The 18,082-nt window shown below is 40.4% G+C and overlaps 1 protein-coding gene across 2 annotated transcripts in view; it reads right to left on the bottom strand.

The window, feature by feature from the left end:
• Positions 1-3,646: 3,646 nt before the first annotated feature.
• Positions 3,647-18,082, bottom strand: part of RAB3C (RAB3C, member RAS oncogene family) — a 130,395-nt gene continuing 115,959 nt past the window's right edge. For both annotated transcript variants that reach the window (XM_072136823.1, XM_072136814.1), the window contains exons 4-5: positions 16,788-16,912; positions 3,647-13,438 (exon numbers count right to left, since the gene is read on the bottom strand). In XM_072136823.1, coding sequence (XP_071992924.1) covers positions 13,251-13,438; positions 16,788-16,912 — 313 coding nt within the window. In that variant the 3' untranslated portion in view covers positions 3,647-13,250. The remainder of the gene's footprint in view (positions 13,439-16,787; positions 16,913-18,082) is intronic.

Raw genomic sequence — 18,082 nt, 5'->3', positions numbered from 1 at the left:
TCCCCTAGGGTCAAAGTACCCTAGAGGGTCTAAAAACAGCTAAAAAAATTTTTTTTAATAAAAACTAAATAAATTAACTTAAAAGTTCAAGTCACCCCCTTTCTCTAGAAGTGATAAAAAAAATAAACAATATAAATCCTAAACATGTTAGGCATTGCTGCATCCCAAAAGTCATGACCGATCAATAATTAAAAACGATTAGTCAGAGTGGTGAACAACGTAACGGAAATAAATGCCAAAATGCCTAACATGACCCTTTTTATGGCAAAATTAAGATTTTTTTTGTAAAAAAAAGTAAAAATTTTTTTTAAAACCTAGATAAATTTGGCATCCCCGTAATCTCTCTGACTCAAAGAATAAAAGGGAGATGTCATAAAGTATTTTTTCGGCAAGTTCATTGCATATGAAATTTGTTTTCCCCACGGCATTGAACAATAAATACTGTCAAAAGGAAGTATAATTTGTTTTTCAGAAAACAAGCCCTCAGTATGCAGAAACATGAAAAAAGTTATGGATCTTTAAAGAAAAGGAGCAAAAATGGAAACGCACAGAAAAAGGGCATCGGCGTGAAGGGGTTAAAGCAACAATTCCAGAATCTACTGACTGAAGCTCATCTCTTATTATAAATATATGGACTCGATAAAGTGCGTCATAATAGTTTTCCACATTTTTTAGATTTTTTTTCCCCTATTTAATGAAAATCATTCTCTTTAATATTTATTCCTTCTTTCTTTGGCTTCTGCGTTCTGCGATTTGGCCTCCATTTCAGCTCTAATTGTCAAGGTACTTGTTATCCGACAAGCTTGTAAGTAATGTATAGCAGTCATTTTGTACATGTTTTTTTTACAATTTTGCCCAATTTTTTATGTCCTTTTTTTGTTTGTTAACCATACAGGTTAATATGTTTATAACAATTTCATTTACAGCTCTACCAGAGAATTATAATGAGGATGGTGGACGGTCTCATACACTGGAATCCAGAAGTGTAAATTCACATAAAAAGACAGAATTTCATGTTTTTCTCACTATTTGACATGAAATCAGAATAAAACTTTCCTGTTTTAGGTCAAGGTTATTTATAGAAAGAATTTTTAAAGTAATTTTTACGATTTTTCGCAAAGTCTAAAATCTATGTACACTGAGATTGCTAGGGGCACAAATATTGCAGGGTACTGCAGGGTGAGATTCCAAGCTGTGATCTTCTCACGGAGCATTGTTCAATTCCTCATCTGTATCTGGAAGGCGTGTGACTGCTTACCTACCAAGACATGGCCGTCCATCTAAACTCGGCCCCCACAAGGAGAAGCAGCCAGAGATCTAGAGCTTAGGCTGCATTCACACGGCCATATGCTCGCCCGGCCGTAGCACTGCTCACCCCTCCCCTCTCAGGGGTGGATGAGGTTGCCACGGGCCCTGAGCTGTATATATATTATCACCCCTACAAGTGTGGAATCACTTACTACATCTGGTACTAGAATCAGAATGGAGGATGTGTCCCTTCTGGCTGCTTTCAATCTGTGGTTTCAGGACATTTGCAAGACCTTCCAAGGTCCTGAAATGGCTCTTGTGTGCATGTGTATTGAGAGCAGGAACAGATGTTCTGCGTCTAACATTTGGTTGGTGGTTTGGGTGGCCCCTCTCCATAGCGAATCATGGCACCCGGACGTGAACACGCGAAAAGACAGAGCATGCTGTATGTTTTCCCCTTGTACGGTACGGCATGGTGGCACATGTGTGTGCACACTGTAGCACGGCCGCGTGCCACAGCCGTCTATGGAGACGTACAATGGCAGTATGAAAGGGGCCTAACTTGGGAGGATCTGGTGGCATGCTGCTTTTGCTCCCCCCCCCTGCTCCCTCAGCACTTCCTCCCAGCTGCCTTGGCACTTCCCCGTCCCTCTGTCAGCAATGCTCCTACACACCCTAACTGCCTGTAAAGATAAAGCATGGAGGGGCTCTGGTAATGCCCCCAAGAGCCCTTCTTGCCATTACCATAATTTTGAAAGTTGATGTTAGAAGGAAGGAGGCCATGGATAACAAATATAAGAAGATGCCAAAGTCACGGTGCCTGGATCTATGTGTAATGTGCCTGGTGTATCCTTTAATCCTATACAGGCAGTCCCTGGGTTACATACAAGATAGGGTCTGTAGGTCTGTTCTTAAGTTGAATTTGTATGTAAGTCGGAGCTGTATATTTCATCATTGTAATCCCAGAACTTTTTTGGTCTCTGTGACAATTGGATTTTAAAAATGTTGGATTGTCATAAGAATCAGGATTAACATTAAAGCTTCATTACAGACACCTGTGATAACTGTTACAGCTGTTTATTGTAGCCTAGGACTAAAGTACAGTAAATTACCAATATCCAGAGGTCCGTTTGTAACTAGGGGTCGTATGTAAGCCGAGTGTTCTTAAGTAGGGGACCGCCTGTAGTTCCATTGCTATACATAAAATTAAATTGTATTTTGTCCTTTTCCCTTCTGTTCTGGAGTCTGTTCAGTATTTTGAGACATGTTTAGCTGTAAAGACATTAGATCAGTGATGGCGAACCTATGGCACGGGTGCCAGAGGTGGCACTCGGGGACCTTTCTGTGGGCACCCAGGCTCTCGCCCCAGGACAAAGTTCACCAGACAGGGCTTAAATCTTCCTGCAGTCCTAGACAATTGTGATTTAGCGCTCGGCACTCTTTTAAGGTGACGTATCTTTGACTGATTGGAACTGCAAGAGAAGTAAGAAGGTGTGAACAGGGCCAGAAGACTTTTGGATGTCCTACTACTGGCCCCACTATTCTTCCTGTACAGAGAGACCCTGGAGAGAAGCTACAATGATGTCTGAATTTGCCTTCCTTCTGTATTCAACTGTATTGGTGTCCTCAGGGGGCTGATACGATTGAATGTTGTGGGAAAAAAAAGAGAGCAATAAGTTACTGTTTAAATTGTCACTTGATGTTGGCACTTGATGGTAAATAAGTGGGTTTTGGTTGAAGTTTGGGCACCCGGTCTCTAAAAGGTTTGCCATCACTGCATTAGATTTTTGTTTGCATCACCTACTTTTTATGGAAAAATTTCAGACAGTCTATTTTTTACCGGTGAAGCCAGGAAGAATCTCGCTGGGAGAAAGTACAGATTATGGAAGGCAGATCTGACACATCAAACCTGTATTGTGACATATTACTGATGTAGGGCTTGATCTGTGTTTCATAACCTGTTGTAAGGGTTAAGCCTCATGTGCACTACCCTAGCCCAAGAGAGCATACCACCAGGTGCAGGAGAGAGGAGGGGTGAGCGTTCCTTACCCCTCCACTCTCCATTCAAAGCCGAGCGTCCGGACCCGTTATATGGCAAAATATAGGACATGTATAGGACGTGACCGGGTGCCATAGATGTCTATGCGGGCCATGATCACGTTCCCCCATGCGGTAGTGTGTATGAGACCTTAAACTGTACTAAAACTTCCTACATCTAAGATGTTGCCTTGAGATTCTTTTGGGGCACATAGTGCAATGACATCTTTGGATCAGCACCTCCAGTATTGACTCTCACACTTAATCAGGATTTGTATAAGTTTCGGTTGAGACCAATTCTTCCGTCTTATACAATATGGAGATATGGACATAGAAGGGCCAAGAAAAAGAAAGAACCAGATAAAGGTTGAGAAATCCTCCTTTATTCAACATGTAGAAGCCAAATGGTTCCTTTAAGTAAATGCAAGAAAAAACGGTAGAATAAACCATACAAATCAGGGGGGGGGGGGGTGTTATAGATTTCTTAGACTTTTTTTTTAATGGCTCATGGTATATAATGATGTGATGTAACATGGGACATGCATTGGTATTTTCTTCTTGGTAACAAAAAAATACAGTATTTTTGGATTTTTTTTTTTCTTGTGCAAGTAAATCTTTTTTTTTTTTTTTCCCAATGCAATTACAATTTCTGCAGTCAGGTATAGCATACACGATTTAATAGTCATAACATACAAATATAATAATAGATCTGGACATATTATTTTACAGCAAATACAACATCTCATTTAGTAAAATACTTCAGTTCACTCTTAAGCAATCAGAAGGTTTCAACCGGTTCTCGGAGGATACAATATTACTTGTATGTTCTAAGGACGCACAGCTTATATCACAGACACGGAATATTGCATACAGCCACCTAAGACACGTTCACACTGATATTATATACACCACAGAGGTCATCAAATATTGCACTTCATGGCCCATGGACTCTCGCAGGAGAGTTGTTTTTTTTATTATTATTATCTCGTATTATAAAAATATATGTGTATATTTATAGATCTCAAACAGTTACTCATGCAACATTGAATACATCGAAGCTCGGAACGTTTCATTATACAAAGCACATGAGGATCACAGAGCTACAGGTTCATACGACACAATAGAGTCACGGTATAATCAGCGCAAAAAGAAAAAATGATGAAATAACGGCTACGGACCCATTCTTATCTACTTCGGTTATAGGTGTAACCAAAAAGTTGGGAAACGGGAAAGAAGAAGGTTCTATCAATATATACTATATATGGATACAGATACTTGCTTTATCCAAAAAGTTATGGCAAAGTTGGTCTGTCCTTAGAGCTACATGAGGCAAAATGTTCACATCTGCTGATCTGAGCAAAATTTGCAACTTTTTGCCAACTTACTCCGCTTTTTACTTAAAGGGAACCTGTCATCAGCAATTGGCCTAATAGACTTCTACTAGTATATTGTCAAGCAGCGTAACACCTTCTAGTTTTTGTTTATTTCATGACCCAGTATGATGGCATAATCCAGAAAATCCACTTTGAAGTGAGAGTTAAATTGATTGTATAAAGTCAAGGAGGCGGAGTTTAACATTGAAATCAAGGTGGGGAGCTGTGAATGCATCCTCCTCTGTGATTGATATCATGCAGCGGACATCAGGAGATCTGGTTATTGGTGTCTTTGAGTGAAGAGGCTTTCTGAGAAAGAGAGAGCTTGACTTCCGTGTTATAATCTCCTCCTCCTTGACTTAATTCAAGCAAATTACATCTCATCTGGACCATGATCTTGAAAGAAACACAATCTGGAAGGTCTTCAGCTACTTGGAAGCATACTGGTAGTTGTTTAATAGGACAATTTCAGATGACAGGTTCCCTTTATGCCAAAATTTACTTAATGTCACTTCATTTACCTAACTTTTTATGTATATACTTAGTGTATACACCAGGGAAGTTCCAGGCCTACATACTGAGTGTAGCCATAGATGTATGCTGGCAGACGGAGACATCCATTTTGCATCCATCTGCTCAGTATACGTCATATATTGTGGAAAACATACGATGGAATGATGTAGCAAGCTGCGCCTGCTAAACGATGTATACCCTCAGTGAAAAGCATTGAAGCCTATGGGGGACGGATGCAAAGTATTGTATCCATCCCTGGCCTCCACAATGCTTAGCAGGAAGGAGGTTCCTAGTGATGTCACTGTCCCTGTATCACTAGGTAAACACCCTGAACATCGACAAAAGCCAATCACTGGCTGCTACCAATGTTCGCTCTTCCTCCCACTTTCAGGGGGGTGAAATTGGAACACGTCTCCCCTGTTGTAAGGACACGTCAGGAATCCGACACTAGCCGTACAGTATATAACACCTCCTTTACTAAAATCAAACCACATCTAGAAAGCTGCTTGAGCCACTATAAAAATCTGATGCGCAAAATATTAGAAGAACTCAAATGACACCTCAAACTGGAGTAAGATGACGACTAATTTAATAATCTGCCTTTATGCAAACAATGTATTTTTACATCAATAGATCATTTTTCTTTTTATGGCCAAATCAGAATGAGATGGATAATGATAATGGAACAAAATGTTATTCTTTGGAGTCATTAAAGGGAAGCTGTCACCTGATGTTACCGAAATTAAACTACTTGGTAATAACACCATGGTGGATCATTATGTCTTCTCCGACAATTTTTTGGCTTCTCCTCCCTGGAAGCCACTTTGAGTGGACGGGGAGCAGTTGGGCAGGGGCATGAACACCCAACGTGCTGGATTTACTATAATTACCAAAAAAACAGTGGAGACTAAAGCAAAAAACTCTTTCTGTTCAGACCTGGTATCAGGCCCGAACTGTTGGAGTTTGCACACAATCTACTAAGATGCCGTAGCCCCTTAGTGGATATGGGGGCCGGACTGGCGGCGGGGGCTTGTAAAATGCCAGTCTTAATGAATTCCGCACCATGTTTCTAGGTACTATAGAGCAGAAGATATAGGTTTCTGAAGTGATCTACCCCCTCTAAACTCATCTCAGGAAAATATGACTCTTCTCTGCTCATTATCATATGACTTTGGAGAAGATTTGTTTTATAATTCAATGGGTGAGATTTCACATGAAAGAGGGAATTCTAGAAAGGAAATTTCATTCCCTCCCTGAGGGGGCCGCGTCCCTTTAAAGCTGTTAAATTTTAACAGCTGGTCCAGATGTATAGTAGTAGTAACACAAAAAAGTCCTACCAAACAGTATGATAAAAATAAATTATTTTGCTATAAGTGTAAATCACCGGATATAGTTTTGACCGGCTGGGGAAGACCCCCGTAGAGTCATGTAAATGCTGGGCAGCAGCTTCTAGCGGTAATGCAATGTCCTGGTCTGAGTCTCTCCAGGGAAGTGCACTTGAGATGTCCACTTCGGTCTTTTTTTTTTTTTATGGATCGTTATAATTACCTCTTGGTAGTAATAGGTTATATCGTTTTCCTTCCATGTAATTAGAAGACTGATGGCTCATCAATAAATCTATCCTCTGTGCAGTATAACTATGTAGGACAGCGTATAGACTGAGCATTGTGCTAGAGCTAGACGTGGACAGAGGTGGAACCCCTCCCCCTTTGTTTATATTTAAAGCAACCAATCAGAGAAGTCAGAGCTGTAGTGGGAGGGCAAAACCTCTCACTGTAGTCAGTGGTAAGGGGAATTCCGGCTTTTCTTAGCGAGCTGGCTGATTAGGCTCTGCTCACTAAGAACAGTCGGCTCTTCTGGCTCATGAATGGCTCCCTATTACATGAATAATAGGGAACTGTAGTCCAGCTAGTGCCCTGACTCCACACCATTTATAACCCGATTACATCGGGTTAAAGAGGGTGTGGTGAGCCAGTTAGGGGCAGGGTTAAGTGAGCAATCGGCTCACTGAGGGAAGCCGACTCCTGTTGTTTGCTTGTTAACAACAAATCACTAGTAGTCAGGGCCAGGGGCAGCACTGGGCATACCTGGGCAAGAGCTCGGGCCTAGAGCTGCTGTGGAGCCCCACATAAGGCTGTATATAAGGGGTGAGGGGAGGGCTGTTTCTTATGAATGCATAGGGTGTCAGGGGGCTTATATAAAATAACCATGAGGGGACTGTATATAAACAGGGGCTGTTCGGGATGGACGTGAGTTTGCTACAAAAGGACCCACTGAGGCTCCGTCGCCCAAGGGCCTACTGATACCTGGAGCCGACCCTGACTGTAGCTCAGGAATAGTCACCCATCAAAACTCTGATAAATTAAAAAATAGCATGTAAGAGCCACCTGTTAGTACTGACTTATATACTGTAGAATTTTGGGTCTGACAACTAAGCACCCAATTTAATCAACTGCATAAATTGCTTCATATTAGTTTACCCAATTTCAGTACCACATTACATACATATATTATAATTCAGTCTAAATTTATATTGAGTATCTATCACAGGATAATTGTATGAGAAGAGCCACATACATATACCAAGGAAACCACCTACTTATTATACTACTTATTATAGTGGCAGTAACCTACTTAATATAGTAAAAATGCTTTAAAACAAGATACAGGAAAGTGATCAAAATCATACAAATTCTCCAAACATTTCTGTCTCTTATGATTCAAACACATTAACACTACATACATATATACATTTATATATACACACACCTGTAAGTGCACGTCATAATTAGAAATATATAATATAGGTACAACAAGGTCATTGATTATACGGCACATGTTTAGTTTTTATCCAAGAAGAAACTCTTTGCATAATATAAAACCTAAGAAAAACAGATTAAAAGTTGTATGGTTATAATAAATGCTACATTTTTAGGCAAACAATGGATTGAGATGAGCACAAAGTCACATTTCTGAATAATCCCATGGGGGTGTAGCTATAGAGGGTGTAGAGGTAGCAGTCACTCCTAGGCCTTAGTTCTTTCTTCATATATATATTATTAATAAATGGCACATGGTAGATTGGCCAATCAAGTAGAAGAGGCAGGTCACCGTTGCTAACCCCACTAGTGCTTCCTGTGGTGTCGGGAGACAGACAGGAAGTGGAGTGTCATGGAAAACGGGAGGCGGGGCAGCAGAAAGCAATAATTACTAGTCCGAGCGATCGCCACTGATGATCCCTTTAACACTAAATATGCAAATATCTAATAAATAATATATATAATGTGTCATATAAAGGGATATTCTATAGGAGGGGCACTCATGATAAAAAATCCAGTTAATGGTACAGCACAGGCAGCAGATAACATGTGTAAAACTTCTCACTATAAAAGTATAGCAAGATATCAACAAACTGCAACGCTTTGGCTTTTTAGCTTTCCAATGATCTTTTTCCTTAAATAGCATCTACAACCAGGATGAAGAACTGTATGAAAATGAGCCTGAGGGGCTCCAGGCTCCATAGGTGTTAATGGATCCCGGAGTCCCTCAGGCTCATTTGCATGCAGTCTTTCATCCTGGTAGTAGATGTCCTTTAATGTTGGATATGTTAAAAGTCACAAATACGGTGTCATCTGTGAACCCCTACACATCGATTTAGTAGCATAACTTGACCGGGGGAGCCTTAGGAGGCCCATGCGCTGTAGCTATACATTATAGGATGTAACCTGCATATTCCATTGTCCTTGAGCTTTTATCCCATTTTATTAAACATAAAATAATTCAATATTACATTTTATGTCTCAGCCTTTTAGCCCCACTAGTAAATAAAACATCTGCCTCTCCACAAACCAAGTGATCCCAAATAGGTCAAAGTTACCCCGGAGGCATCTACCATATTATCAAGCAATTGCCTCAACATATTAGGGATCCAGGTGATAGAAAATAGGAACTAGAAACGGAGAGAGTGTTATTAAGGAAGGACGGCCGGGTTGGGGGGGGGGGGGGTGCTGTATTATTATTGACTTTCTGCTCATTCTGCACAATATATATATATCATGGGCCAATATTTTTCTATGAACAATTACTTATATCCAAAGTATATTTTAATTGTTAAATAAAAGTCTGAAGATGGAGGATTCTGGACAGAAAGGCAGTTGAGTTTTCCTGTCTAAGCTAAGGTCTATCACACACAACAAGGAAACCACGGTATTGGCTTCACGATAAGTTCTATTATCTTCTTACTTCTTATGTCATATATAGTGATGAGCAGACCCGAATCAGAAATGTTTGGGTCCCTGCCAAATATTGCTGGTTCCAGCAGGAAGATCGGGTATGTATTTGGTGTTCAGCCCCCCCCCCCCGCCCACCTCTTCAAATGCTACAGCACCGATCACAGGTGTTATCAGTGGGGGGTGAGCGTTTGGGTCGGGTCTGCTCATCCTTAGTCATATACCTTTAACTTTAGTATTCTCAAATACAAAACTATATATTTAGTGGTCAAATTAAGTCCTTAATATCATATTGGTGGGTCCCAGCACCTAGCGCCCCCAACATATCAGTTGTATCAAGCAACTAATCAACAGAGAAAGGAAGAGGAGCCACTCTCTGTGTAGTGGTCAGACCAGGTTACTGCAGATCAGCTCAATGGGGCTGCGGGGTGTCCGACCTACTACATCCCCTACTAAGCCAATCCTGTCATCAGCTTTAGCAACCCTTGTCTTTGATTACATATGGTAGGTTATTTATTCTCTCTATCACTACTACCATTACTTCATCCTGAGCCATTTCTTAAAGGAATTATTTAGATTTACACTGATATTACACTTATAAGTACAATGTACTAGAATAAAAGGGGTTGGCCACTCTTTTACATAATTTCCCCATGCGCTTTTACTGCCTTGATAATAATAATAATCCCTGAATGTTCTTCAAGTGATTCAGCATTCCTGCTACTTACTTTCCTTACTGTCTGGAAACTCTCTGTGGATCTTTTTTTTACTTGTCAGAGCACTGCTGAATAGGAGGAGATGAAGCAGGAGAGTTATGACTCATCCTGCTCTCCCCCTCCCCTCTCCCTGTGTCTGTCAGTGAGATGGACTGTGAGAGAAAGATACAGTGAGTGACAACATTAGAATGGACTAAAGGAGTGAGAGTTCTGTATACAGGCGGTCCCCTACTTAAGGACACCCGACTTACAGACAACCCATAGTTACAGACGGACCCCTCTGCCCACTGTGACCTCTGGTGAAGCTTTCTGGATGCTTTACTATAGTCCCAGACTGCAATGATCAGCTGTAAGGTGTCTGTAATGAAGCTTTATTGATAATTCTTGGTCCAATTACACCAAAAATTTTGAAACTCCAATTGTCACTGGGGCAAAAGAAAGAAAATTGTCTAAAACTTCCATTATAAAATATACAGTTTCGACTTACATACAAATTCAACTTAAGAACAAACCTCCAGACCCTATCTTGTATGTAACCCGGGGACTGCCTGTATATGCAGAGGGCAGCATGGTGAGAACATGGAAAGGTACAGATATATACATGCAGAGACATGTCTAATGGTACAGATGTATTGAAAAGTGGCCAACCCCTTTAACAGGTCCTACAATATTTATCATACAAACCAACATGAAAAAAATTAACCTGTTGAGAGGGACTATCTATAACATAGGAGAGATTTACAACCCATTTTCAATACACAAAAAAACCCCCCAAAAAACATATTGTAATATAAACTTATACCTTAAAAATAAATGGGATGACAGCAGTGAAGGCACGCTACCTTGCTGTTGCACCCACAAATTAAGCAAATATGATAATTTCAAGCAACAATTAGTTTCCAGGGTGGATATGGCATTCAGCCTCTGACCCCATATATGATACCTAGTGCTAAAGAAATATATGCTACATCCTGTGAGGTATAAAGCAACATCTTCTGAAGCACGGGGCATTGTCTGATTACTCACAAATCTCAGATATAAGACACAAGATAAAAATCATTTTATGCAAATATATTGTAATATTCAGCAAAAATAAGAATCTTTCCTAAATTACCATTGCCTCAGAGTGTTTATAGGGAGAAGCGGAATAGCAAGTGCTAAAACATCTTCAAACTGAGAATTGTAAGGAATTGTCAAAAATTCAAGTTTAGTGTATGGTATCTATTCGGAACCATCTTGTCTAATGATATCTATTGGAGACCATCCTGTCTAATGACATCTATTGGAGACCATCTTGTCTAATGACATCTATTGGAGACCATCTTGTCTAATGACATCTATTGGAGACCATCTTGTCTAATGACATCTATTGGAGACCATCTTGTCTAATGATATCTACTGGAGACCATCTTGTCTAATGATATCTACTGGAGACCATCTTGTCTAATGACATCTACTGGAGACCATCTTGTCTAATGATATCTACTGGAGACCATCTTGTCTAATGACATCTATTGGAGACCATCTTGTCTAATGATATCTACTGGAGACCATCTTGTCTAATGATATCCATTGGAGACCATCTTGTCTAGTGACATCTATTGGAGACCATCCTGTCTAATGATATTTATTGAAGACCATCTTGTCTAATGATATTTATTGGAGACCATCTTGTCTAATGATACTTATTGGAGACTATCTTGTCTAATGATACTTATTGGAGACCATCTTGTCTAAGGACATCTATTGGAGACCATCTTGTCTAATGACATCTATTGGAGACCATCTTGTCTAATGAAATCTATTGGAGACCATCTTGTCTAATGATATTTATTGGAGACCATCTTGACTAATAACATCTATTGGAGACCATCTTGTCTAATGATATCTATTGGAGACCATCTTGTCTAATGACATCTATTGGAGACCATCTTGTCTAATGACATCTATTGGAGACCATCTTGTCTAATGACATCTATTGGAGACCATCTTGTCTAATGACATCTATTGGAGACCATCTTGTCTAGTGACATCTATTGGAGACCATCTTCTCAGCTGAACCTTTAGTTATTCTTGTTTTACAATGTTCTTGGTTTGCAGGACAAAGTAAAGGGATTAGTAGGCTTAAGCAGTAAAGGGATAGTCTCGGGGATAGGCTCTGGAACTTAAGCTAACCATATATTGTAGACATAAATTAACATGAATGGTTGACCTTTAGGCACTGTGAGAGGAAGGTTCTCCCACAGTGCTAGTCTGCATTGATATTGGGTTGTCCAACAGGTAATATGATTAATGTCAAACCATGATGGCAACCAAGTACTGGTAAAGTGAGAACAAGAGTTTGGCCTCTTTGCCAGCCAGCCAGAATCGCTCATAGGACTTGCTTTGGATCTGAAGAAGAGGAATGTTCTCCCTTGAAACACATAATCCTCTATTCATGAAATAAATTGATGTACTGTACTCGTTTACACCTTGGAACCTATTTGTCTGATTTTTTGTTGGGAAGATGGTGATGCTGGTTAAACACTAGAAGTTGGAACATTTGTACCCTTTGCGATTCTATGAAGTCCCTTGTTTTATAACTTTGCTCTTTCTACAAATATAACACTCCATTCTATATCACAGGATACCAAAAAGATCTAGAACTACAGTTCTATCCAAAATGGCAGCTTTTTTTTTTCAAGAACTCATTAAACAAAAATGGACACAGAATACTTGAACTAAATGTAGAAAACAATAAGAAGACTAATTCTGGTAGTTTTAACTATATATATAACATGAAGAAATATTTAGGAGAGAAGGACCTTGAGTAACATTCAGGAGAAGGTGCCATTCACTCTGGATATAACCGAGATGTAACAAGGTATAAACCCAACAAGAAAAGTGATGGACATGTAAATTATCACAGCATACAAAGCCATGTAACTTGCAAACAGCAGGGACATTTATTAGAAGGACTCAGCCTAGAAGCCACCATTCATCAGCCGACCTTACGAAACAAGCCATATTTTTTTTTCTTTTTAAACAGATACTTATACAGTAGAAATGTAAAGTGTACGGACCACTTCAACTTTTTTTCCCCCCTTCAATACTTATTGGCAATTGAACACACTGAGGACGCCTGGAGGGTGACATTAACACCCACAGTTGGGCTGCTGTGGAGGGGGCTTGTCTGTCAGTCTTGTGCTCTGCTTTGAAGCCGTGATGGCTGGATCCGTCTCTAAGTTCTCTGACATTTTGTCACAGATGATATCCACAAGGCGCTCGAACGTCTGCTTCACATTGATGTTATCTTTAGCGCTTGTTTCAAAAAACTCAAAACCTGAAATAGAAGAACAATTTATGAAGAAGTCATGGAGAGAGGGGTGGAAGGTAAGGCTCTACTGGAAATTTAGGCAATACTTCAAACAGAGGATCATCTGTCTATCAATCGCTGCAAGGTAAAGGCACCATAAACTGATATAGGGAATTAGATGAAGAATATGATATCACATACTCTGGTTAAAGGGGTATTCAGGGATTCTGATATTGAATATCTAGGACAGTTATCAAGAACCTTTTGGAGACAGAGTGCCCAGACTACAACCAATACCCATTTATATGTCGCAAAGTGCCAACATGACAATTTAAGCCGTAACTTATCGATCTCTGCTGTATCACAGGTTTGAATCGTATTGGCATACTGAGTTCACCAATACAATAGAAAGATGATGGAGAACTTTGGACTGTAGCTTCCCTCCGAGGTCCCCTGAAGAGGAAGGATCAGGGGACCCAGAGCAGGAGCTCCAATGCATCTCTATTCGCACCTTCTCGCTCCTCCTCTAGTCCTGGCAGCCAAGGATGTTGCTTTAAAATGGCACTGAGCTTGGCATTTGGTCTTGGACCACAGGAGGAAGCTTTGAGTCCTGTCTGGCAAACTCTCTGTTGGAAGGCATGGGTGCCCACAGAAAGGGCTCTGAGTGCCACCTCTGGCACCCAAGCCATAGGTTCGCCACCACTAATCCAGGATATGAGATTGCTAGGACTTCCAACAACTCGTTCCACCAATATTCAGCTGTTCACAACAGTCTCAAAGGCAACACTTGGTAAAGGACAATTGTGTAGTAGCTGTGCAGATGTGTTGGATTCCCACCAATATGATACTGATGGCCTATCCTCAGGGTAGATCATCAGTTTTGCAGTTGGGACCTTTAAAGTCTTAAAATGGCACCTTTATACATGTGTATTATGACTGCGGCCCAAACCACCCTTACTGTGATTTTCTACGTTACTGCTAGTCAAATTGCCTTTTTGTGACTCTTTTGTGACTTTTTACTCTGTCGTTTTTCAAGTACGCCTTGGTCTTCACCTTGTGTGGTGCCATATGTATCATTGTTTCCCAGATGTTCCGTGCGACTTTTCACTTATGTATCACTTTTTTGGCTTATTTTTACGACTTTTTAGGCACAAATTTGCATCTGGTGCAAAGATGCAAAGGAAAGATTATTTTCATGGTCCCTATTTTAACGTGTAAATTGGAATTATTTCAAATGCTTTAAATGTTTAAAATGCACAGTAACCTGTTTTTTTTTAAATTCTGAAATTTACTTTTTAAAAAAAAATGTATTGGTTACTTCTAAGGGTGAGGACACGCGTAGCGGTTTAATTGTGTTTTAATTGCATTTTGAAACCAATTACAACAGCTGAGGAGAGGTGATTTGCCTTATTACATTACTGTTAACATATGCGTTGACAAAATGCAATATAAACGTGACGTTAACACATGTGTTTACATTGCATTTACAATGCGTTTTGTAAATGAAAATGTTAACAATAATGTAATTAGGCAAATCACCTCTCCCCAGCTGTTGTAATAGGTTTCAAAACACAATCAAAACGCAATGTGTGACCGCAGCCTCATATGTCGTCATCTCCCTGGGATATGACTAGAGTGTTTGAAAATGCAGGACAAAGCCTCAAATCCTAAATTAGCAGTGCTGTCCACTCCTGTATAGACCCCCTCACGTGACTTGTATCCATGTGGATTTGAGACATTTGCAACAAAAAGTCTCAAAAAGAAGCCAAAATTTTTAGGAAAAACTGAACATGTATCACAAGTAAAAAGACACAATCATACATAAGGTTCAAAAAAGAGCCGCCAAATGTCTCAAAGATTCACCACAGAGAGACAAAACTATGATACATGTCCCCCTATGTATTGAACAGACAAAGACACAATAGATAATGGGGCTCATTTACTTACCTGGTCCGATCTCGATCCCGCGGCGCGTTGTCCGACGGGGATTCAGTTCTGCTGGGATTCACTAAGGTCGTGTGGTCGCTGCTGCGCAGTTGTCGCTGCTGCGCCGAGGTTCACCTTCTACTTCCTGGTGCATGTGAGTGCGTGATCTTGCAATTTATAAATTCCGCGTTTTTTCTGAATTCTTTGGGTTGTCCGACGGCCACGTCCCCGATTTCTGTCGCGTGAAAGCCGATTGCGTGCGCCAAAATCCCGTCGTAATTCGGCGCAAAACGGAAAAATTTGGGAAACCCAATGGAAATGCGTCCGCAGAGCCCTTAGTAAATGAGCCCCAATGTATTCTGCTATCAAGAAGATTCTGGGAGTTGACCTTTACCAAATATTGGGTTTTCCCAAGAAATGAAATCATTAATATAAATCCATTTTTAACTTTGCTTCACTTTCATAGTTAATGGAAGAAATGCCTCTTATATTGTCACCAGTAGCAATCTACATGAGTTTTACATTGAAGTGTGAATCGCTCATGGTTTTCCAAAAGTAAAACAATAATGACCTATTGCCAGCCTACAAGGGGTTTTCCTACAAAATACACTTACGGTATCTCCTATCCATAGGATAGAGGATAAGGGTCAGATCACTGGGGGATCAGGAATCATCAGACCAATATGGGACCAAGAGTTCTCTGGAGTTTTTCTGTAAATTGAGAATTCTGCACACGTATAAACGGGGCTCCATTCATTTCTATAGGGAAGCACAAGATCCCATCCATGGAAGCCCCATAGAAATAAATGGAGCATCGGTCGCACACTAAGGATTTGTTCTAAGGGGTAACTCATGGCTTATGTCTTGGAAAACCATCAACCATGTATACTATGTAAATCTATTGACAATTACAATGAATTACATTATCACACTTCCTTCCATTACTTATATAAGGAAATTCCAATCAAAAATGGCAAATTTTGTAGCAGCTCTATTCAATAAATTAATTTACGTAATTTACGTAAATTTTTCCACTACCTCCAATGATGCTGCCAACACCCCCACCTGACTGCCAACACCCCCACTCTACACCGGGGATCATGTGTTTCTGGTGAAATGCTCGGTTTCCCACATTTCATTGAAGGTTTCGGTTTTTGTCCCACATAAAACATATATAACCTCTTTCAAATAGATTTCTCTCTGATATGACTTTAGGCAATCTGTAAAAATGTCACTAGAGATATTTCAACAGTGACCTTTTCTCTGTAACTTTCCTACAAGCTTCAGCTGCTAAGAGACAATCGGAGGCACCGTCTCGAAGCTTTAGGAACTTGTAATTCTCCCACAATTCTCATAACTTCTAGGAATTAGCATAAGAAACTTAGCATTAAATTACCGAATTTATTCACAAAATGAATAGGAAATTCAGTGGACATATCTTGTCACTCACCTAGTTGCTCTGCCAGGTGTCTCCCTCGCTCTGCTGAAACCACACGTTCATCTTCCATGTCACATTTATTACCGACCAGTATAACTTGAGCGTTGTCCCACGAGTACGTTTTGATTTGTGTTGACCTGAAATGATAAAATTGAGTAACTTATTTGGTATTTTGTTTTATAGATATATGAACTTGAAAGGGGTTTACAAGCTCCATGTGGGTCTACATCATCATCATGTTAGCACTGAGGTGAATCATTGGTCTCAATGGTCACAGAAGCGGCAGTGACATTCAACAGTGGCCTCATGAGTCCCACTCCTGTGATGTGGAGGCAATGAGAATGGATCCTGGGGCAATAGTGAGCCAGAGCATGTTAAGTAGATTTTATTCCCTGGGGGATTTAGGCCAAAACAGGAAAAACCCTTAAAAGGACATTTACCACCAGGATGAAGGATTGTAAACCAAGCACACTGACATACTGGCAGGATCCACTTTTATCTTCTTAAGCCCCTGTTTTTACAAAAGAAGTTTTTACAGCAGCCCCTCAGGCTAATTTGCATAATTTTAAACATAGTTTTTTTTCATAAAAACAAGGGCTTAAGCTAAAAGCAGAGCAGATCCTACCAGAGGGGGCGCACACCAGCATGTAAGTATGCTTGGGTTACAATCCTTCTTCCTAATGGACCTCATGCATCTCTTATCTGTCTCATCTCTCTTTTTATGTGTTAGTACAATGTCAGAAGTCAGATAAAAGTGTATATGCACCTGTACCCTAATAATCTAACCACATTGTCACCCCACAGAACTAGATGGATAATAATTGGAGAGGGGAGGCTGTGCAGATAGGCGGAGAGCAGGCATGAAAGGTTGGGCAGGGAAGGGCTTGGAATACATCGGTGGTAGTGATTGGGGGTGGAAAATAACAGTTTATGTGATAGGGGGAATTTAAAGATGGGGGTGGAGCTAGCCACTATATAGGTGGCTGGCAGGGAAGAGGGCCTCATTCTGGCCAGAAAAAATTGTCCCACCCACCCTCCCTGTAGTAATGTTTGTTTAAGTGACACGCATGTGTTGTTTGGGGAGGAGGGATACAAGTAGGCAAAAGATTCTCTATCAGGGATGGGTTAGGATATGCAGTTGGGGGGTTTTGTAAGGTGACGAGTTCTTGACAACAGCCAGTGGTGCATAACAAATTGTTGGTTGGAAAAGACAGCCACGAATCATCAGGAAGGTGGAGTTATATGAGTGAGGTGTTGGTGGTTTTTTCCCCTGGGACGTTATCCAGGTGGAATGGTTTGGTCTCTCT

Source organism: Engystomops pustulosus, chromosome 1 (genome assembly GCF_040894005.1).
Source record: "Engystomops pustulosus chromosome 1, aEngPut4.maternal, whole genome shotgun sequence".
NCBI lineage: Eukaryota > Metazoa > Chordata > Amphibia > Anura > Leptodactylidae > Engystomops > Engystomops pustulosus.
The sequence above is the reverse complement of the archived record's forward strand: the minus strand, read 5'-3'. Positions and strand labels throughout refer to the sequence as shown.